This window comes from Denticeps clupeoides, chromosome 16 (genome assembly GCF_900700375.1).
Source record: "Denticeps clupeoides chromosome 16, fDenClu1.1, whole genome shotgun sequence".
In the NCBI taxonomy this organism is placed as follows: domain Eukaryota; kingdom Metazoa; phylum Chordata; class Actinopteri; order Clupeiformes; family Denticipitidae; genus Denticeps; species Denticeps clupeoides.
The window spans coordinates 3817042-3841332 of record NC_041722.1 but is presented as its reverse complement, the minus strand read 5'-3'; the positions used below and the strand labels follow the sequence as shown (position 1 = coordinate 3841332).

The following is a 24291-nucleotide window of genomic DNA, read 5'->3' as shown; positions in this document are numbered from 1 at the left end:
TTTTTATGGGTATTACTGCACATCCAAAGATTTATTAACAAAACAACCAAAAAAAGCAAACAACAACCAAAAAAAAGAGACTTATTGTATGTTGAAAAGCCCTGGCATTTTGTGAGGTAGATGTTCTTTTCTTTTATTTTTTTTTTTGTGATATTGCCACGCGCACGGGTAATAGAAAGTAGGCGTAGGACTATGTACACAAGCTTATTCCACCATTGGGGACACCATTCCTGTTCGAAAAATCTAAAATGTACAATCTTTTTCCTTCACTGAAACGAGGGCTGCAAGTCCTGCTCACTTTGCTGTCTGGTGCACTGAGTGGGGTGGAGCCTAGACTGGGCAGCCGGTCTGCTGGGGGCGGGGCCACGTTGCTGGGTATGTTTTTATTCACGTGGCACTCTGCCGTCTAGGCCCCACCTTGTATCTGTTATTTTGGTGCAAACTCGTGTATTGACAATGAGCAAAGTCTAATAAATCTTCACAGAAACTTACCAAGGAATCGGTGTGTGTGTGTGTGTGTGTGTGTAGGGCTGCACAGCTCACCTGATCTCCTGCTGTGTCTGTGGATGTTCGTGCTGTCCTTTTCTAGATAGATTCATTACAAAGTGTCTTATCTTTTTAAGTTAAAAGAACCAAAAAAGAAAAGGCCGAAATCGGTACTGAATGAACCCACAAATAACCGTGCCACGTGTGCCGCTGGTGGTGGTTTTATACCATGCAGAGGAAAACAGCGACAACACATGCGACTGTGTCTAATCACGAAACCCGCGATTGTACCAAAGTAAGAGACTTTGGTTTTTTGTGGGTTTGGATGGCACGGAGGCCTTTTCTCTCTAGTTTTCTATCAAAGACCACAAGAACAGAGCACAAGGAACATTCCTTCCTCTGAAGAGTCACACCTCTGTGTGATGTGCTTTAAGTTGTTGTGTGTGTGTGTGTGTGTGTGTGTGTGTGTGTGTGCACGTCCATGTGTCTTCTGATGACTGCTCGATAGTGAATATTTGGAGGAATAAATCGAAGTTCCCTCGTGATTGATGGCTTGGCTACAAAACACCATAATAACAAAGAGCGCCTGAGACAATCATCTGGAAAACATCAAAAACTTTACATTCTCATCACTGGGGAAGGGGCGGGGGTGATAAACAAGGTAGAAGGTTTTCATAAAAAATATATATATATATATACAACGCTGACCATACCAAATAGTTTTTTGGAACAAAACAGTAGCATTCCTTTTCGCATTACAGTAAGTCCCCCACGATGCTCTGATGATGGTTATTATTTCACCAAATCTCTCTTCTTTCTGCTGATATGTACTGCCTCCCGAAGCATCTTATGTGTTCTGTGGTGACCTGGGCTGACACAGTAGGTGTGGCCTCCAGGTTGTGTCTCTGTAACGTCACATGGACATGGTTTTTGTAAAAATTCTGGATTTATTGCCCCCCCCTCGATTCCTTTCTTTCCTTCTGCTTTGCTACTGTTCTCTCTATGCCGTGCAATATCATCTGCTATCTTTGCCTAGTTAAAAAAAAAGGGAAGGGGGGGAAGAAGTGGTGATGTCATCATGCTTTTTCAATGTTAAAATGTTTCAGCATTTCTGTAGCCACACAAGTGTAGAAAATAAAAAGGTTGGTTTTCCAGCACCTCAAATTCAGACTTGTCTACATTCATTGACCTTCTAGAATTTTATTTTAACACATTGAATATGTTATAAAATGCCTAAAATAGTGACACAATGCAATTAATGATATACTGCATAATAAAATGGTAATCATCTATATACACTTTTATTGTAACAGGTTTTACCAGGCCATTAAATATAGTTTTTACATTGTACTATGAAATAACTAATTTGTGGCTATCCCATATACCAAAAAGTTGCAAACAATTATGTCAAATTCTAGGCTCTTCAAAGTGGTAAACTTTTGCAGTGATGACAGCATGTTAAAACATTTGGAGCATTAATTCTTCCTTCCCTTGAGAGCGTATTCCGAAGCTCTGTATCAAGACATAATGATTCAGAAGCATCCTTGTCACTGCTGGTGGGGGAGATAAACATGTTGAAACTGGCATCATTTTTATTGGCAAGTGTTCCCTGGCTTTAAAAGGTCCATACACTATCTCATTTTTTTTCCTGTGTTCTTTTTTCTTGCCCGTGATCATGGTTGGCTGAGGGAATCTGGTTCGGTGTCAGGAGGTCATTGTCATTTCCGCTGGAAGTTTCCTGTACACTCCAATCAATATAAAACTATTTAAATTGGGAACATGCTTCTGTCACATTGTTTCACATTCATTTACAAGGATGTCAACAATTGTGGCAAGTGTTCTTGTTAAAAATATGCATTTTTGATGATGGATTTCTTTTTGTTTTCATATATTTCATACTTTTCTTTCTTTCCATTTTCAGTGTAAGATGAAGGTGCTTTTTATTCATTTTTTACAAGGGATGCCAATTATAGTGGAGGGCATAGCTAGCCTTTTTTTGGCAGTGGTTGCCTAGCAGACAGACTCATATTCGGAAGGATTCCGGTTCAAAACCCGAACCACCAAGGTGCCACTAAATAAAGCACCATCCCCACCCACTGCTCCCCGGGCGCCTGTCATGGCTGCCCACTGCTCACCAAGGGTGATGGTTAAAAGCAGAGGACACATTTCATTGTGTCACCATGTGCTGTGTTTCACAATGACAGTCACTTCACTTTAACTTTTCACTTCACTTCCATGTCACCCATGTCTCAACTAATGTAATAATCTAGATCCAATTGTACACTCAAGTCATGTTAGACACTCATGTGGAACCTGGTCCAAAAAAATGAAGATAAAAAATAAAGATAAAAAAGATTTTAAAAAGATGAAGATATTAACACACAATAAAATATGACAAAATCCACACATCCCCATGGAGTCACAATGTGACTGATATTAATCTTAGCATTTGCTGCCATCTAGTGTTTAACTGGTTTAATGTCGCCTCCTGAAAGTTTTCTTTAACTCACTCACTTCCCAATTTTCCCGTTATTCAGGGTCATAGTCCCATCCCGGCACAATGGACGCAGGGCAGGTACTCACCCAGGGTGGGAAAGTATAGTTTTGCAGGCAATGACTTTAAATGGCTCTAACTTTGACACATTGCTTTTTCATGTTAGTGCCATAGTGTTGTAGATATTTGTAATTATGTAATCATTCCAATTTAATTTCCTCCATTATTAACATAACTGTTTCTGTTTTTTAAACAGAACATTCTTTTTGATTTGATATGGTGAAAGTGCATTCATTGACTTACGCATGCAGTGTATTCTGTGTGGAGGATGAGTGGGTGTGACATAGGGGATGAGACAACGGTACCAAATGTGCTGGGACAGCACTGCCATCAGTGTTTCTTTTAGTCCACTTCCTGGAAAACGGCACTGCAGCTAATCCTTGTTGGTCCGAGGTACGATACAGCAGGTTGAAAACCGAGACAGGCAGGTGAAATTTCAGCACTAGACGCCTGTGAAAAGTCTCCAAAGCAGAAATGTCACTCTCAGATGTGAATGATGAAGTCGCTGCTCTATGGCAAATATTTTCTCATGTGAAAATGTGACCGTCACCTGTAGAACAGGTCACCATGGTTTGAGAGTGGCAGGGTAGAAATCCTACACCAATGATCCAGTGTTCACTTTTTCAGTGTGGATTTCTTATGTGTTTATGTTATCACTGAAGAAGCACTATCTGTGTGTGAATTAATCTGAGCATTTATTTTTGGCCTCATGTGGAGAAATAGATTTGACACATTGTCTGGATTTCATCCTGGATCATCTAAGGACTAAATCTACAGCAAAGACCCAAATGTATCAGGAGTATTTGACACCATGCCGCCTAACCGTGGCAGACCCCTGACACTCTGCTGCCCCCTGTTGGTGACACAGTCTCAGTGTCAGTCGTCCATGCATCTTGTGTCATCTTTAGGGCCTGGTATAACAATGGGGATCATGCGCAGCGTGAGTCAGTTGGTTTGTATGGTATTACAACCTTAACTGGATGCAGACGGTAATGACCATGGCAATAGACATTATTATACTGCAGATATTTGAAAATAACACACATGGAGGGCAGACAGAGAATGAGAGAGCAAGTTGAGGGTATAAGGGTTTATCTTATGAATGACAAAACAGCAATGAAATGATAACCACAATCAGAACAGCCTCTCTGTTCCCGCCGTTTCACTCCACGAACAATCTGTAGAAATAACTTCTTAACATCATCTGATAGTGGCAGTGGCAGAAGCACTGCAGTTTCATATCATCTCATATTACATGTGTATTGTCTTTCTCTTCCTCTCCTTCCTCACAGCATAGTAGTGGCTAATTTTTTTTGAGGTCTAGACACAAAAACATGCAGCAGAACAAGGGGATGTTAATTGCTTGTCAGTGACCTTGTTGCTTCAGGGAAGTTGCGGAAATATTCTGCTATGTGTTTCTTTTAACAAGTTACACTGTGCAAGTATTTGTTCTTTGCACAAGATAGGCGTGTTGTGTGCATTAAACTGTGGGATTTGTTTTCTTGCATTGTCCTGTGACATGCCTCTGGGCCAGTTTCTCAAACACGCAGCTGAGAACAGGGCAATGAGTAGCTTTTATATGGGCAGAGCGGGTACGTGCAGGTGGCATCTTTTCCTTTCTGCAGTGAATCACACACGGCTCACGTTGTTGTGTATACACACACCACTGTTGACTGCAGGCTGATCGTAGAATTTCATTTTTTTTCTAAAGAATGCAGTAATCAGCTTTAATCACAGTTTCATGACAAGCAAGAAAGCAGCTCTGTACTCTACGTTGTACTATACGGCCCACGATACCCTGGCAGTCAGTCAGCTGACTGCACATGAACATGGGTTCGGAGTGTCAGTAACAGATCACATCCTACTTTTTCTGCAGGTGCCCACATGCAAAACATGTTGGCATTTTCTCAGCAATTACCTGTGTGTGTGTGTGTGTGTGTGTGTGTGTGTGTGTGTGTGTGTGGGTGTGTTTATGTTTTCAGATAGCATCGCTTGCTTTTTCTAGGGATAGCAGGTGCAAAGAGTTGGTGTGAGGACAAAAAGGCCGCGTTTCACAATGACAATCACTTCACTTTCACCGTTTACTCACACACTCCCACCTAGAAAAACAGAGGAAACCCACATCAACATGATGAGATCCTATAAACTGTAATGTTAAATAGCAACATTATCATTATCATTGCAACAATACTCACAAAAATCTGCTGCAGTAGAATAGTTACCTCCTATAGAGACAACCTGTACAGTATTATACAGCTTTAGTTTTAGTTAGTATAATTTAGTTTAGCATGTACATACTTATAGCTTTTTCTTTTATGATTGCAGTGTGGAGGGGGGTCTGTGTGAAAAAAATGTTCAATACACGGTATACTGTGTATACTGTTGTACTGGCAATAAACCAATCTTGAATCTTGAATCGTGAATCTTGAAATGCCTTATATAATAACAGATCTAATCATAATATCCTGTCTCTGCCCTAATCAGGATTTCCACACGTCTAGTCACCCCATTACCCCAAGGTTCCAAGTCTCACTTCACCATCTCAGGCTGCTTTGCTGGCCGGACTCTGTTTAGGAAAGTGAAAATTGAAAGTGAAGTGATTGTCATACACTGCAGCACAGCAGTGTAACTCTGCTTTTAACCATCACCCTTAGTGAGCAGTGGGAACAGGCGCCCGGGGAGCAGTGTGTGGGGACGGGGCTTTGCTCAGTGGCACCTTGGCGGACCGGGATTCAAACCGGCAACCTTCTGATTACGGGGCAGCTTCCTGCTAGACCACCACTGCTGAATACTGGGAGGCTGAATACTGGGAGTACTGGTAAGATTCTTGGAAGGAGGATGATTGGACACTAGCTTAGGTGATGTGGACTGTACCAAGAGTGAGGGTGACCACCAACATTTGGTGAGCCTGGACAATTTGGAGTGAGTATAGATGAAGTTTATGTGTCAGTCAGCTTTCCTTTTGCTGCATCCATTTCTGAACAGTGTCCACACGTTCCTAAACATTGGAACCGGTCTGTCCCCATCTGCAACTACCTCCTCCTGATTCGGCTTTCCCTAGCCTCCATGCACCAGTTCTGGATCCGCATCATCTTGTCCCGCCTTCCTTTGTTCATCATCACCTGGCTCTGCTATCATCTGTTCCTTCTGTTCCTTCTCCACATGACCTGCCTCCAGTGGCTGTGACTATCCTCCTGGTGGGGTTGCCAGCACCAGACCCTGTTCTTTTACTAGTTTTGGTAACTTTCTGTCTCTGTCCTAATGAGGATTTCCACATGTGCCTCATTGCTCTGTCTGTATTGCTCTGTCTGTATATTCTACCTCTAGTCCAGGTCGAGGTTTAATTTCTGACTGGTCTGTTTTTTACTTTCTGTTTTGGTCCCTCTAGCCAATTTAAGTTTCATTTCATGTTAATAAACTCATGCATCTATGCCTAATAAATAAACCAAATAAAAACAAAATAACAAAAATGACATATTCTCATTCATTACCTGCTCTGTTGCACCAGTCTATAGAAGCATAGAGGTTTGGGCTCATGTTGTGTGTTATTGTGTTGTATTGTATTGTAATGTATGTTATTGTACTGGATTGTATCGGTCCTGACAATGACCGACTTCTCTTGTGTCACAAGCTTCTCTTATAACCTCAGTATTCAATGTCCAGGTGTTCTCGGTTATTGAGATTTGTGTTTAGGTATGAACAGAGTAAGGCTCTGTCTTACAGTATTTCCTTGTGGCACCAATAGTGCAAACTCACACTAGTCCAGCTCAGCGCACCATCGCCTTTGACTACATGGTCTAACTGTAAAGTTAATGGGACCAATGAAAGACAAAAATTGAGGTCTGCTCATTCGATTGCTAGGAAGGAAAAAACACCTTCATGAAGATCTAGCAGACTCTGTAGATGAATTCTTGTATGGTTCAGTGAAACCCAAACAAATATGACCTTCATTGTAGTCCTATTCAAAACCATCAGTATCAGAGGTTTTTGTGAACATCTAAAGTGAAGTGATGTGATTGTCATTGTGATACACAGCAAGCACAGGACAAGGTGCACACAACGAAATGTGTCTTCTGCATTTAACCATCACCCTTAGTGAGCAGTAGGCAGCCCGAGGAGCCGTGTGTGATGATGGTACCTTGCTCAAGAGTACCTCCGTGGCACCTTGGCGGTTCAGGATTTGAACCTGCAACCCTTCGATTATGTGTCTAAATGCCAGCAAATTCTGGAGGCAAACATCGAAATATCTGTTAGACAGTTGAAGGTAAAACGAGGATGCATCTTGCATCAAGATAATGATCTCACATCCATCATTAAATATACAATGGAATGAATCAAGAGGCAAATTCTGAATGTTTTAACTCTGGATAGAGTCTGGATAGGTCCTTTCCAGTTATTTTTGGTATAACTACTGTAACAGGGTGTCCAAACTTTTGCATGACTCAATTTAATTGAATGCAATTATTTTTAACATTGAGGGGTAAGAATAGAATAGATGTTTTACACTTGCCATTTGCCACAGACAATAGTTTTAATAAGTCAGGTTTATATGTTATTTATGCATTAAATACCCTGTACACACTAAATAATCCATGTGTGGGATTTGTATTGACACAGTTACAACTGAGTCTTACTTCATAATTTACTAAAGTATGTAGTCTTCTGACCAACCCTGTCTCACTTGAAAAACCAGCAGTGGAAAACACTCAAGCAACTTCAGCAAAGCAGCAAAGCACATACCCTCCTCAACACCAACCGCTCTCAGCTGGCCAGCCAGGAAGGAAGGGGTCAGGGTCGTACAAGTCACCCGGATTGTGTCAGGAACACGGAAATATGGAAGCTTTAGACAGTTTAATGATTATAAAGGGGTTTTGGTCTGTGTCTGACGTCTGTTAAATATTAACTATCGTGGTGTGTGTTCATGTAAATAGCGAAGCGTTCTTAAAAGAGATGCTGTACACTCGTTTGTTCATATTGACATTCTCGGCGTGAGTGATCATTTACACGTTGTCAGTTAGCAACTGATCAGTATAAAACATAACTTCAGACCCTTGGGGTATGTGCTGTTGTCTTGTTTTACAATAGTATGCATGTTGACTCTGATGTGGGCGTGACAGAAAGGAAGTCTTAACTCCATCTTATTGTCGTATGTCTTACAAAACGAAAAACGAAACGTAAAAAATTGGATTACAGGACTTACACCTGTCTTCACCTCAATGGGGTGGAGTCGATTCCACAGCCCCACCAACGCTGCAACCGATCACCACAAACAGAAATGTCCTGCCTTCTGAACATTAACTCACACCATATAAGCAACCCGAAGAAAGAGTAAGATCAATTATTTATTCATTCTCTGGTATAGCACATACAGCATATAATTAGCATTTTTATTAAAATAATTGTTACCGCTGCATCATGTCCCATGGCCTTAACACTCAGTAAACTCATGCAGTGTGTACTATAGTCCTCCACACAGCTTCAGTGAGCTCCACCCAAGGTGAGGCAGGGTGGTGCCCAGGTGGAGCTCGGCTCAGGCTCAGATGAATGTGGCTGGACAGGTCTGATCAGAGGCCAGGGCTGCAGAAGTGATAGCAGCTGCTGAGCGACTGGTAGAGCGACTCTCTCTCTCTCTCTCTCTCTCTCTCTCTCTCTCTCTCAGATGTGGGCAGGAGGAGCCTGTGTGAGAAAGACTCTGAACTTTGAGGGACTGGATTGAGTTTTTCCCTCCTGACTGAGAATATTTTTTTTTTGTTCCTCTCCTCTCTCTCTGTCCCTCCCTCTCCCGGTCTCTCTCTGCCTTATCTAGCAGGACAGGAATTCTGCACTGGGCTGAGGTCAGCAGAAGGGAACTTTCTTTGCCTTTTTTTCCCCACACGCAGCATTACAGGCGTGCGGTCGGATTTGTGGCTGACTGCGGCCGTGAGCGAGTGTTTGTCTTTTTTACCCACTGGACAGCGGGAGGTGGGCAGGAAATAACGGAGACATGCTACGTGGGGGGACCGCCGGCAGTGTCACCACTCTTTCAGACACCGGGGACCAAAGTGAGGTAAGGGCTGCTGGAGAGCAACACACACACCCCCCCACCCTGCTTTACTCTTCGTCGTATGTCCTTCTTCCCATTCGTCATGACAGCTTACACAGGGGGGTTAACTGCTGTCTTCATTTTCTTCTGTACCTTTCATTCCGCTCATGGGAGGATTTCAATAGCTCATCCACACCACAGTTAATCATCCATGTGTGTCTGTCTGGTGTTGTGTTAGCATTGTGTATGTTTGTTGTGTGGTGTCTGTGAATCTATGTTTGCATGAGGATGTCTGGATCAGTGGATTATTACTCTGCAGTGTTGACTGTGTTTATCGTCATTGCCAAGTCAACAAATCTTGATATTTTAATATTCCTCACTGTTCTGGGGTACGATTAGGCTTATGCATGGAACATTTATATTTAGAGGTAGTTACATATTTATAAATAAAATCTCCATATTTATTACACTAGATCTTTACAGCGATTTCAAATGGTTGTGTGCGAGTCTGCATGTGTGCTATCAGTCTGCATGTTTGCTGTGTGCATGTGAGAGTCTGTAATGCGATACGTATAGCCAGGGGGCAGGACTGTCATGTTTATTTTATCAGACCTGATGAATACAAAAAAAAAATTCAAATGAACTTACGCCAAGTGTGCATCTTCTGCAGTCTATCTACTGCAGGGTTAAACGTGGTTAACCTGCAGTCATTTATCACTTAGCCCTTTTGTTTCATGCAGTCAAAGACTGTCTGCACTTACAATGTCTAACTTTGCTCTGTCTTGCACTAACAATCTACCTTCTTTACGAAATGGGTTGTTGAAAAATTATATTTAAATTTGCTGCATTGTTATGTGTATTTTAGCATAATACAGTGGCATTTAAAAATGTTTGATCCTCATATTAGTTCTGCATATGTTTCTGCACAAATATGACAAATAAAACATTGTCAGAAAGTCCAAAGATTAGACAAAAAGAAGCTTATGCAACAAATGAGCTAAAAATATTGTACTGTATTCATTTACTGAGAAAAATTCTAGTAAAAATATGTAAATTTAGTAAAAAAAAAAAAAAATGACAAAGCACATGTACATAAGTCTTCACAGCCTTTGCTAAGCTGCAGAAACATTTCAAGGATGATCAGGGGAAACAGAAGGCACCTGAGCGTAATTCTGAGCTTCATGGCCAAGGCAGTGAAAACTTATGTAAATGTGATTTCTCTTTTTTTTTAGTTTTAAGAAATTTGCCAAAACTTTTTTCACATTGTCATTATGGGCTGTGGCGTATAGGACTCTGAGGGGAAAAAATAATTTAATCCATTGTGGAACAAGTCTTGTATAAAATTTGAATCCCTTTTCTGGATGCACTCTATATCTAAGGGGTTGACAGACGTGCAAGCACCGCTGCATATGAGAAGGTGCAGCATTCCAGAGCCTGGTTTCAGTGTTGCTATCATTGAAGATTGTGGTAATCTGAAAATTATGTTTGTGCTTTTGTCTCTACACATGTGTGCGGGTTGTCTAGAGGGCAATAAGGCGTCTCAGACTAACTCTGCATGATGAAACAGTCACCAATGGACAGAAGGACTCCAGACAAACAGCTACAAATGCGGTGAGCCTCACCTCCTGCAGTCCTAACAACAAACACATCTTTAGACTTCCATCCTGTCTGCCCCAGTTCACCCTTGTGATGCTGCCTCCCACTCGTCTGCTATTGTCTAACAGAGCTCAGAAATCCCTTATCTCCCCAACAAAACCCTCTGAGTTTAACACAAGATCTAAGAAAATGGCCCATAAACAACCACGCCGCACTGGCATCGGATATGAAAGTTGTATTCTAAGAGATTTACTGTTCTTATCTTGGCAATTGCTCTTAAGCTAACATTATGGGTGTAGCAGGTTGCATGACGTATGCTTATGCTGAGTTAAGGCTATGCTGTGCTTGAACCGGCTCGGCGGAGAGTGTAACAAAAAAAAGTCTTTCATAACAATCCCAAGGCTGTACACAAGGTTTGAAGAATCTTTTTCAGAATACTTTAGACACAATAACATATCAAGGGGTGAGAATCAGAAGGGAGTAAATGACATTTTGGTCAAAAGACTGACTGTTTGGTTGTAAAAAATATTAAACAGTGAAATTGTTCTCTGATCTCCAAATCGATGAATTATTAATGTGTGCCATTTTGGTAGTAAGAAAGGAGTCATCCAAAACTTTCATTTGGACCTCTAAATGCCACTTACTACCCTCTGGCTCCTAACCCCAAATATTCTATCTCTGCATTGCTATTTATTACATGTTTAAACAATTACAGTCGAATGGGTTTTTATTGTGTTATTGTGTAATCGGATGCACCTTGCCCTGAAATCAATGTGAACCTGCGCATATTTATCCCAACAAAGTCCAACTGATACCAGATACATCCTGACTGCTCCACGGGCTGGGCACATTCAGCGTAGGAGATACCGATTAATCCGAGAAATTCAGGATAGTGGTGTGAGTGGCACATTGTTGTATTAATCGCCAGCTGTGCATCATCCTGGTTAATAACCCCGCCCAGGTTAATAAGTCGCTCGAAGCTGGCTAGGACCCTAAATTGACATATTGCAGATGACATTAATGAGTTTAGCCTGATGTGACTCAGGACGACGGTAGTAATTAGGCACGGAATCAGCTTTGAAAGCATCCAGGCTGAGGAATATTGTGTCCATCTGGCTGTTAGCATTGCTCTAGGTGTCTTCATGATGGGCTGTAGATCTTGAACAGTTATATTCAGATGGCTTGTACAGAGAGCGTGGTAACCTTTATCTGCAGATCATCCACAAGGTTCATAGAAAAAAATTGTATTGTATTTCCACCACTGGGGCAGTGGTGGCCTAGCGGTTAAGGAAGCGGCCCCGTAATCAGAAGGTTGCTGGTTCGAATCCCGATCTGCCAAGGTGCCACTGAGGTGCCACTGAGCAAAGCCCCGTCCCCACACACTGCTCCCTGGGCGCCTGTCATGGCTGCACACTGCTCACTCAGGGTGATGGGTTAAATGCAGAGGACAAATTTCACTGTGTGCTGTGCTGCTGTGTATCACATGTGACAATCACTTCAATTTTAAGGCATGTTAGCTTTAACTGAAGGTGAAGGGCATCACATCCTTATTTGTTTGCATTCATTTAAAAATGACATGTGTATATGATGTTCATTTTGTTTAACCAGCTAAACAGAATGGACTGGTCAGGTGATGTTCTGCTACTCTAGATGTCGAAACGTAAAACCTGCATTGACAGTTGTCACCTGTGCCCTACTTCCTTTACCTTTTGACAGCAGGATGAGATCATTTTCAAGAAGATATAACTACAGATGTAGGACAGGTTTACAGATCCAGATCAGTTTGGTCTACATTGCACAATCTCAGGCTGCATTTCAAACTGGATTTTTTTTAGGTCAGATGCTAGAATAGATGCTCCTATTGAATTTAAACCAGCTTCTTTGAGGTGAATCACTAGTCGTGTGACCATTTTGTGTCACTTTTTTGACTCTGCCAGTGTTTAGAATAAATTTTATTTCCAGAGTGCCTTTCTCAGGGAGCTGCACCTGTTGCATCAAGTTCACAATGCTGAATATTTTATGCCACACTGGAGGACGTGTGCATATAATGAATTATGTATTAATTAATTGTCCTGTATCAATCATCTGTTAGAAGTTAAAGAACATTATAAGCCTATGCTCAGAATTAGAGTAAATGTAAGAATTATATAAATGCATAAAAACAAAATTCCATAGCCTCTCATTTGAAATACATAGATATCAAAATGACAAGGAACTGAGCTGAAAAGATAAGGGAGGGGATGTAGGTTTTAAACAGAGGGATGCTGTTATGGCCACAGCCATGAGAAATGCTGAAGAGCCACATGAAATTAAAAGGGGCGGGGCTGGTAACAATATCCTGTGTGGCTGGATGGCTACAGCCTTGTTGGGATGTAATGAATATGGCAATGTGAGGGGTCCTTCAGAGCAGCCAGAGGGCTTAAGTTAAATGTGTGGTACCTTCATTAATATCAAATGCAAGAGTCCATAAAGTCCACTCCAGTGCAGTGGACCGAAAGTCCTGCACCGTTTAGTGTCCTTACTGTCACTGTGGTGACTTTGCATGTGGGTTTCCTCCTCATAATTCAGTGTATTAGGAAACAATACTCATGAAATATAAAAGTTTGAAGGAACTTTTTGAAGGAAGCCTTATGCAGGAAGCATTTTCAATGTACTTCTTCATGAGTCTTATTGCATTACTCACATACTGAGGCTCAGCTGCAGGCCCAAAAAAACAGTGGCGTCATTGTTCCTCTTCTCTTATCTTCTTTTCTGTCTGGCAGAGCAATGTGGAGGTTGTCCAGCTGAAAAGACATTTAGCAAATATTTGACTCCAGCTAAAAAAAAAAAAAAGTGCAGAATAAAATACTGAATTCCTAACATTTTTATTTGCTGTGTTCAGAGTCCTTCACTGCTTTCTGTCCTGCTTAAGAAGATGAACGATTTAGGACCTAAAAAGGGTGTGGTTTGGTATGTGGCAGATCCAAAAACAAAATCCACTCAAAAACTGCGGGGGGACAAACGCACATCCTGAATCTGTCTTCACAGCTGGTTTAAATTCATTTCACCGGAAAACCAAAAAAAGGTTTAATGGGTGTGTTTGTCTGCATAGGAAAGTTCACTGATTGGACTGTGTGTGTGTGTGTGTGTGTGTGTGTGTGTGTTCGTGTTCGTGTGTGTGTAGGAGCGGAAAGCTGCCTCTGACACCTGGCCTAGGAGGAACGGCCTGATCCATCGTGAGAGACCTGCAGGGAGAGAGTCACCTGTGGAGGTGGAGGAGGTCTGACAAACAAACAAACAAACAAAAGAGTGCAAATATACTCTATTATAATATAGTATGTTATAAAAGTCTTGCTATTTCTACCATAATGCCAAAAATTAATAACATTAATATGGATAATAGACTAATTCACATTCAAGAAGAGAAGCGAATATAAACTGCTCAAAAAGTCAAGGTAGCACTTAAACAACACAATGTTACTCCAAGTCAATCAGACGTCTGTGAAATCAAACTGCCCACTTAGGAAGCAACACTGATGGACAATCAATTTCACATGCTGTTGTGCAAATGGAATAGTCATCAGGTGGAAATTACAGGCAACTAGCAAGACCTCCCCAATAAAGGCATGGTCCTGCAGGTGGAGACCACAGACCACTTCTCACTTCCTATGCTTTCTGGCTGATGTTTTGTCACTTTTGAATGCTGGTGGTGCTTTCACTCTGGTGGTAGCATGAGACAGAATTTACAATTTACCTCCGCCTTTGTCCAGCACGTTTTGCATTTGATTGGCACCAAGATTGGCAAATTTGCCATTGTCGCCCTATGCTCTTCACAGATGAATGTTCACACTGAGCACATGCGACAGACGTGCCAGAGTCTGGGAACACCATGGAGAACGTTCTGCTGCCTGCAACCGCCTCCAGCATGACCAGTTTAGCAGTGGGTCAGTAATAGTGTCGGGTGGCTCCATGTGCTCGCCAGAGGTAGCCTGACTGCCATTAGGTACCGAGATGAGATCCTCAGACCCCTTGTGAGACCATTTGCTGGTGTGGTTGGCACTGGATTTCTCTTAATGAATTGATGCTATGGACTGGCCTGCTCATTCCCCAGACCTGAATCCAATTCAGCACATCTGGGACATCAAGTCTCGTTTCATCCACCAACGCTACGTTGCACCACAGATTGTCCAGGAGTTCATCAGGAGTTTTAAGGAAACAAAAGTGGGATCAGCATGTAGAGTGTTTTTCCACCACAATTTTGAATGTGACTCCAAATCCAGACCTCCATGGGTTGATACATTTTGATTTCCAATTATAATTTTTGTGTGATTTTGTTGTCAGCACATTCAACTGTGTGAAGAACATTCATTCCTCTCATTAATGTAGATCTAGGATGTGTTATTTTTGTTTTTTCCTTTTTTCCTATTTTTTGAGCAGTGTATATAAAATGATGATACAGCACATCTGTTTTATACGTACATTGCGTATGTGTTCTAATTTATTCTGAATATATTACTTTTTATATAATGGAATATATTACTTAATGCACTTATCGTACTTCTTTTGCCCAGCCCTAAGTGTGTACATATTTACAGATAGCAGATGTAAGTACAGTAGGCTTTTACGCAAAAAAAAAAAAAAACATGAGGGCAGTCTGATTGACATTACAGCAGGAATGTGACTGTTTCACACCTGCTGCCCCAAAACGCAAACCGTGAGAATGATACGGTTTCAGTATCATTCAGTATCAGTGATAAGAGGTGTCACTGTGACACATTGACTGAGAAAGGCTGCCTAAATATTAAACCACAGCACAGCAGAGAGCTCTTTTCAACAGTGTCAAACAGACATCTCAGAAAGTTCCTCTGAAATATTTACCGTTCATATTCCTGGTGGAAGCCCGGTTGGCCGGTTCTGGTTTCTGCTTGGGAAACAGGGCTGCACAGACGTCATGTAGCAAGTGACAGGCTGGGAAAGTACAGTGGGCAGCAGAAATACGACTCCATCCAAGAACTAGCCCCTGTTGTTTTGGTGGCAGTTTTTTGAGGCACTCAGCACTAGAGCTGAAATAACCTGAAAAGACATGCGTGGGCTGTCTCACCCCCACACACATTCATATGACTTAAACATACACAGCTACACTCTAGGGCATGAAGATAGCTACAAAGATGATTAAGGACAGGGAAAAATTCAACCATAAATCCATCTAGATGCTGCACGTTCCCAAAGAGCACACACACACACACACCTTCAGAAAAGAGTGTGTATGAAATCTGACCGGGCTGGTTTGTCTCCCTCAGCATCGCGTCACGTTGGCCAATGGGGTGAGAGAGCATCCGACGCAGAACGGGCCCAAGTATTATGGCGTGGTGCAGAGGACCGGATCCAACCAGCATCATGAAGTGATGGCTCGAGAGTGGTCTGCCAATCACCTTGAAGAGGAGATGAAGTACATCAGGGAGGTAAGAGTCCATTGTGGACATTTCGGTGAGGTTCTGGATTCTTGAGAGAAAAAAGCAACAGAGATGCTCTATATGGCAATAATAATAAATGTTCACCGTTATCCCTACGTATGACAGGTGCGAGACTCTCTGGAGAAGGTCAGAGAGAGGATGTATGGCCAGTTTGGAGGAATGCAGCAGACAGTGGAAAAGTTGTCCCGAGAAATCAAGGTATCATGGCACCACAAACTTTTTTTGCAAAAGGAGGCCTCCGTGCACATTTATCTGATCCGCCATATGGGCACTTGCATATGGGCATTTTCTCCTTCAGGCTGCAAATTCTCACCGGCGCAGTCTGGAAGCGGAGGTGAGGGTACGGACAGCAGCCCTCGACAGCTTCGACCAGATGAACAGCTCCCTCATCACGGCCAACATTGATCTGCAGGTAGCGGCTCACTTACTGCTGGTCGCTGCGGGCCCTCTCCACATCTGTCACTCAGCCACAGTCACTGACAGAGACGCCGATTCAGTCGAGCGTACCAAGAGTCTACGTGATAATGAGCATGTAGCTGAAGAACAATTTAATATCCAGTTTAATATTCATGGATCAGGGAACACACTGGAATACAGGCCCAACGGCCCAGCAAATGAATCTGTGTCGTCTGTAGACCCCTGTGTTCCGTGTGGAAGCGAAGCGAAGTGATTGTCATACACAGCAAGCACTCTGTGCACACAACGAAACATGCCCTCTGCATTTAACCAATCATCTTGGTGAGCAGTGGGCAGCCATGACAGGCGCCCAGGGGACAGTGTGTGGGGACGGTGCTTTGCTCAGTGGCACCTCAGTGGCACCTTCGTGGTCCGGGTTCCGAACCGGCAACCTTCAGGTTATGGGTCCGCTTCCTTAACCGCTAGGCCAGTGCCATGATTTCTTCTGTCTGCTCTTTAAAAAAAAAAAAAAAAAAACAAGTCCGTCACACTTCCAGTCCGTCATACCCCCCCTTGTAAATTTGTTCCGGTGATTGGTAAAAGTACTTCGCATGTTGTAAATTACTGTTTAAAATGTTCATTTGTTTTATGAAATATTGTTTATTTAGTTATTTTTCATGAAATATTTGTGATTTGCAGCCACTGTAGTTTTTGCACCCACAGATGTTTTAAAGGGATATGCGAGCATTGCCATGTTTGTTAGACCACCGCTACGCTGTTTCCATCTAAACAGTGTTCAAATATACCGGTTTATATACTAGAGTATAATTAAAGTATAATTTGCCCAGTGTCAACCTGTGTGCTTACTGTTTGCAAGCAGAAGTCCCTGTTGGAGAGATGTCAGGAGCGGGTGGGCTCACGGGATGAGATGAAGACCCTGAGGAAATCCTACAGAGATGCGGAACGGAAGCTGAAGGAGACGGAGAGAGAGCTGGCAACTGCACAGGCTGAGAACCGTGCCCTGTCACTCAAGGTATCCAGTCTTGTCATTCATATTAATACACATATTATTTGCATAAGTCCATATTTACTGATGTTGCAGTGAGAGTTTCACGCCCAAAACCTGTCAAACTTTATCTCCCTTAATCTAGACAGTTGAAAAAAAATCTAATTATATCTTCGCGACGTTTGTAGTGAATCAGTTGGATTTTAACACGACATATTCTCTGAATGGTCATCATCAGCTCATTATTGTCCTCCAGGAACAGACGTAAAATGCATTGTTATAAACTGATACAGGAATGCACTGAATGTAACTGGGTCGGTTTTGCTGCCTTCGGCATGTTCTTGTGTGCTGTGTAGGTGGAGTCGTCACACGAGGCCAGTGCACAGGCCCTGAAGGAGCTCAGCACAAAGCTGCAGAAAGAATACGAGGTGCGGCTGCAGGAGGAACAGCGCAAACACAGGGAGGAGATCGAGGCCCTGCAGGTACAACTCAATATTTACACGTCTTATCGTAAACTGGGCCCGGTACGAAAAACTTTCACATTCAAATCATGTCCAGAACGTTGACCCTAAAACTTTATCCAGTAGTTACAGGGACATTCCCCCCTGGGAGACACTCAGGTATAAGTGTCTTGCTCAGGGACACATTAGTAGTAAGTGGGGTTTAAACCAGGGTCTTCTGGTTTTAGGTGACTGTCTTATCCACTAGTGTTACGTCCCAGGGTCTAAGGACAGGGATGCAACAAAGTGATGAAAAGCGTTTTATAGATTTTATTATATTTTAAAAACAAAAACACAACTGAGGCGAAACCCAAACAAAAACTACACAGCGGTGTAGGTCCAAATATTCTGCTGGCTGTAGCTGCGGACATGACAGTGCTGTCCTCTCCTGTTCGCCTTCCTTCGCCCCTTGTCATTGCACACCACGGCCATATTAAACCTTCCGCCTTGTTTCAGGCCGCCAGTCACAAGCCGGAATGGGAGTAGTCAATCAGGGATCTGTATCAGGGTCAGTCAGTATCAGGGAAGCAGACACAACACCACAACGAGACATCACACTAGGCCTCTACCACCGTAATTAGTATGAGGATTAATGTGAGACATTAAAAAAATGTCATACTGTTCATATTTTTATAAAGAAACACACAAAGAACATTTCCTCCGTTTGCCAATTCATCACACAGATTTGACATTAGCACAACAGCTTACTCTATAAGACATCACTCATCCTCTCAGTGGCATAGATAGGCTCCACCCATAAAAGATCACAACTAACAAAGATCATTTTTTTGTTCTTGCTTTGTTCTGTAATGCTGACATTGGCTCTATTTTGACTCTTTCTGGCAATTTCCCTACAAAATGTGGTTGTACCAGAGACTGTGTTAGTGTGAATTTTATTATTGCTTCTTTAATCGGCGCAACTGTTTTCAGCTCTTCTGGGATCATTCAAATATTGAGATAAATGGGGTGTGGACTGGTGGCAGTCCATGACAAGAGTTTTTGCCAGTGCAGAGCCTTGCCATTTAAATTCAGCAGCTTTATACACTCATAATTATACACAGGTGAACACGACCAGAACGTTGCACAAGACTAACATGAAACTCCAGTCCGAACTCAGAGTCACCCCTTCCGGACCGGATCATAACACCATCAAATGATGCTGATTTACTGGCATTATTTTTTGCAATAGCTCCCTTGAAATTAATTCATGTCATCTTCCAAGCTATGCTAATTAACAAGGCCGTGCGGATCTGGTAGTAGCCTAGTGGTCAAGGGTGGTAGTAGCCTAGTAGGTAACACACTCGCCTGTGAACTAGAAGGCCCAGGTTCAACTCCCGCTTACTACCATTGTGTCCCTGAGCAAGACACTTAACCCTAAGTTGCTCCAGGGGGGACTGTCCCTGTAACTACTGATTGTAAGTCTCTCTGGATAAGGGCGTCTGATAAATAAATAAATGGAAATAAAGTATCTGGGGGAGGTGCCCACAGTGATATCACGCAACACTGCATCGTTTTAATTTTCCTTCCCTATAAAATCCCATATCCTGGAAAGGCAATGAGTACGAGACCCGTTCGCCAGTCCAGAGATGAGTGATCTGCTACCTGTGGTCCAGGATAAACTTTTGGAGCCCTCGTGCAATGCTGGGTTACAGTTGAGATTTGGTTGGCTGTTTCTTTCTGAGTTCTGGCTGTCATGCTGTGAGAAATATCCCCAGCTGAGTGAGATGGCAGTTGGCACATATCTGCGTAACACTGTCTTTATCACTTGACAGCAATGAAAACAAACTAGAGAAAGTAGAGAAAGTGAAAAGTATTTCTCAATTGCTTGGTTCTTATATACAGGCATAGGTACGTAATATTAATAGTAATTATAATTATAGTAATAATATCTATCTGGGGGGATGTTTATGCATCCCCAAAGACTGACATAATAAGTAAAATAAGTTTAAGGAATACTGGGTTAACAAACACAGCTTTCCATGAGACCTGATAATTGGTTTCTCTACATTTATGTAGATAATCCATTCATTTACAACATGAACAATGTTAATCTCTAAAATCGCCCACTAAATCACTCCCATACCATAAATATTCAATTAATTCTCATAACCTTCAAAGTGTCAGGACCATGCGGGCATGACGAGGCGGGTGTACGGAGAGGAGGACGGAGTGACGAGAAGACGAGGAATGAAGGACGCAATCACCTGACATCACGAAACCGGGGTTTAATGGTGAATCACAGGACAGCGGAGACAGCCGAGATGTTGACACTTGTGAACATGGAGCATAACTTTAAAGACCTGACCGCGAATAGAAACGAACAGGACAGCTTTATATAATTAACACAGGTGAAAACGATTAGGGAACATTACACATGACAACAGTGGGATCCGGACCGGAGTAACCCCATTTCGGACCGGATCATGACACAAAGCAATTCTTTCAAGATTATTGTTGAATTCCTTCATTGCTGTCAAGTTTGTGTGTTCAGTTGAGAAGCTGTTGTGGTCCTCTAGTGATAGCTTTGAATACTGCAACCATACGGAACCATCCCCCATGTAGAAGCCTGCAGACAACTACTTTTCAAACCCTTGATGTCCAGATGTCAAACACAAATAATTTCTCTATCATTCAGGCACAAATAGACAATTACATCAAACGCATAGAGCAGCTTGAGAAGAATGCGAAGATTGCTGAGGCAAAGATCGCTGAGAAGGACCAGAGGATAAGTGAGGTAGAGCGGCTGCTGGACTGCATGGGACGGGTGAGAAAAACACATCAAACTAATAAAAAATGTAAAATATAATATACAAGTATACATTTGTATGTATACATTTATACAAGTAGGTACAGCACAGGCCAAAAGTTTGGACACACCTTCTCATTCAATGTGTTTTCTTTATTTTCATGACCCTTTACATTGGTAGATTCTGACTGAAGGCATCAAAACTATGAATGAACACATGTAGAGTTATGTTCTTAACAAAAAAAAGGTGAAATAACTGAAAACATGTTTTATATTCTAGTTTCTTTGCTCTGATTACTGCTTTGCACACTCTTGGCATTCTCTCGATGAGCTTCAAGAGGTCGTCACCTGAAATGGTTTTCCAACAGTCTTGAAGGAGTTCCCAGAGGTGTTTAGCACTTGTTGGCCCCTTTGCCTTCACTCTGCGGTCCAGCTCACCCCAAACCATCTCGATTGGGTTCAGGTCCGGGTTCAGGTGACTGTGGAGACCAGGTCTCCATTTTTGTTAAGTACATAACTCCACATGTGTTCATTCATAGTTTTGATGCCTTCAGTAAGAATATTATTTTTCATCTATCATGAAAATAAAGAAAACACTTTGAATGAGAAGATGTGTCCAAACTTTTGGCCTGTATTGTATACAAGTATAGCGTGTTTTCTGTTGTAATTGCTTATGTGAGTCCCTAATTGTGCCTTTAACAGGAGAAGAATCACCTGATGCTGAAGCTGCAGGACTGTGAACAGAAACTGCAACAACTTGACGTGACAGACCATTGCAGCCCAGCAGCAGCTAGAAGGTAAAACTGTGGTTTCTCAATAAGCTACCTTGTGCTTTTCGTGTATGATGTTAGCAGTTACAGAGATTGTAAAGCATGCAGGGGCAAAAGTGATAACGTTCTGCTCTGCTTTGTCCTCTGCAAGGTCAGAGGAAGTGAAGGAGGAGGCTTCGGAGCTGAGGGAGAGGATTAAGCACCTGAACGACATGGTCTTTTGCCAGCAGAGGAAAGTTAAAGGCATGATAGAGGAGGTAGAACAAAATACAACTGCACCAAAATACAAAAACATTTATTTTTTCATCATTTAAATCACTTCCAGTCTTTAATATCTACACTCCATATAACAGACATAGTGTGAATCAGAAAACCCAAAGTCACAGGTTTAATTCCCATTTACTACCATTGTGTCCCTGAGCAAGACACTTAACCCTGAGTGTCTCCAAGGGGACTGTAACTGTAACTACTGATTGTCTGGAAAGTATTCACATTAAATTGATAAATTGCATTTTGTCCTCAGAATTCTACACACAACACCCCATAACGACAACATGAAAAAAAGTTTACTTTATGTTTTGGAAAATGTATTAAAAATAAAAAAAAAATTAGAAAACGCATGTGCATAAGTATTCACAGCCTTTGCTCAATAGTTTGGTAACATTGAACACCTTTGGCAGCAATTACAGCCTCAAGTCTGAGGAAAGATATGATTTTGATCCATTTTGGAATAATGATATAACAAAGAAATGCACAGTGAATACTTTCCAGGTGTATGTCGCTCTGGATGAAGGCATCTGATAAATGCCATAAATGTAAATGTCAATGTAAAAATGAACGTGCACTATGCCTAGTATATGGAATGCATGACTTTGGTTACTACTCTTCTCCTGTCTTCCAGGTTGAAACACTGCGATCTAAAGTCGCCCAGAAAGACATGTTCATTTCTGAGCTGCTGGACAGGATCGCCATTGTTGAGTGCGAGGTAATGCAGGAGTGCACCTGAACTATGACTGCAGCACAATGCTTTTCTTCACAGGTCCCTTAAGAGGCACAGAAAAGCACGAGGCAGGGCTTTGCATGGGGACATGCAGGTTTTTTTAGTGTGTATCTGTGTGTGTGTGTGTGTGAGTGTGTGTGTGTTATGGGAGAATATGTCTGTCATTCATCTTCTCCCACTCCTATACAGCACCTGTTCTTGGAGCATCAGTGTGGCTCACTTCAGCCTTGGACTGCTGACTGCATGACTTTGCCTTTTCTAGAATCTGAGCTGATGCTGGTTTCTTGCTGTGCTTCCTTTCTTTTAGAATAATGAGTTAGAAGACAAGCTGAAGTATTTTATGTCTGTACAGAAAGAGGCTGAGAAGCGGGTGAACACCCGAGAAATTGGAGTAGGCTGTGATTTGCTTGTCCATCGGTAAGAACTCACATATTCAGAAACAGCGAACAGAGTAAGGATGGAAACCACCTGTCAGGTAAACTTGGTACTTCTGTCTCTACAGACCAGAGCCTGAACGGCCACAGCAGCAGCCGCAGCCACAGCCGCCCGTCTTAACGCAACCCCGAATAGCTTCCATGCCGCCCAGCAGATTGGACTACAGTCTGCTGAAGTTTACTCCTGTGCAGTACAGCCAGATGCTGCAGAGTCACCCTCTAATCTCCGGTCGAGCCGAACCCACAGAATCCCCAACCGAGAGGTCCACTGAGGTGCAGACCTCTCCCGTCTCCCCAACGTTGGCACAGTCCCCCCCCAACCCATATGGCCCCCGAACCAGGACTGGAGTCTACACTCCTTTCATGAAACTTATGGAAATATCAGCCAATATCAATATCGAGTAATCTTGTCTGTTTGAGACGTGAAAACGTGACAAAATTTTGTAGCTTACCATGTACCTTGTTGTAAATATTATCCATCTCTCTTTGCATAACTTATTTTATAATCACACAAAATTTTTCGTTATCTGTTAACAAATGTTTCGGTTTGAAAGAAAATTTGATAATGTATATATATTCAATACATCCCTGGCACTGAGCTCTTTAATATTTGGTACTGTGATGAGTATTTTTTTACAGAGCAATAAAGATCTATGTAGCTGAACCATTTCTAAGCCAATTTGTTATAGTTTTAATGGTTAAGCACAGTAATGCTTCATTAGAAGTAGATATTTACTTCTAGTGTGTACACATTGTATGTGCTGCTCCTTACATTTTCAAAACAGGCTTGTCATAATAGATTCATTTATTTTTTATTAAGCCATTGTCAACCCAATCAGATGGGGCTTAGAAACACATAACACATACAGAATCCCAATGGTGGATCCATGTATTATGCGATTTTCTTAGGCCTAGAAAAATCATCATATATAATGGATGTATCTTCGTATTGCTTTAAACTGTTACCAGCTACTAAAAGAGGTTTATGTAGCTTTGGTTGTTTCGTCCTTCGTGTTGTTTTATTTTAATCTTCACTGTGTTTCCCTTTAACATTAGAAAACAGATACTGGTGCTGTATTCCTAAGAAGAATTGAGCTGCAATGTTTCATCTTCTCCAGTAGATGGCAGCAACGCTGCGCCGAGTGTTCGAGAGGCTTGTTTTAAATGTTTGGATATATTCCAGATCAAAACTTTATTGTCGTGTTTTTAACTGTTTTGAGAAAAAAACTAAACAAAAATAAATTCTTAATTATTATTATCTACATATATATGTATGTATAGCATTTTAAATAATGTGATATCTTTAAATGTTTAAAGCGCAATGTTCA

At 41.9% G+C, this 24291-nt stretch overlaps 1 protein-coding gene across 3 annotated transcripts; it reads left to right on the top strand.

The window, feature by feature from the left end:
• Positions 1-8631: 8631 nt before the first annotated feature.
• On the top strand, positions 8632-23953 carry myzap (myocardial zonula adherens protein). 3 transcript variants are annotated; one of them, XM_028957015.1, is made up of 15 exons: positions 8632-8649; positions 8847-9086; positions 10587-10673; positions 13822-13917; positions 15938-16099; positions 16217-16309; positions 16410-16523; positions 17388-17540; positions 17870-17995; positions 20649-20777; positions 21462-21556; positions 21681-21786; positions 22431-22514; positions 22837-22946; positions 23032-23953. In XM_028957015.1, the coding sequence occupies exons 2-15, from the start codon at positions 9024-9026 to the stop codon at positions 23366-23368; spliced, it is 1755 nt and encodes a 584-aa protein (XP_028812848.1). In that variant the 5' UTR covers positions 8632-8649; positions 8847-9023; the 3' UTR covers positions 23369-23953. The 3 variants fall into 3 exon arrangements, with proteins under 3 accessions (XP_028812848.1, XP_028812849.1, XP_028812847.1); XM_028957016.1 differs by lacking the exon at positions 8632-8649 and having other exon boundaries at positions 8720-9086; positions 22882-22946; XM_028957014.1 differs by lacking the exon at positions 8632-8649 and having other exon boundaries at positions 8721-9086.
• The last annotated feature ends 338 nt before the right edge of the window (positions 23954-24291 follow it).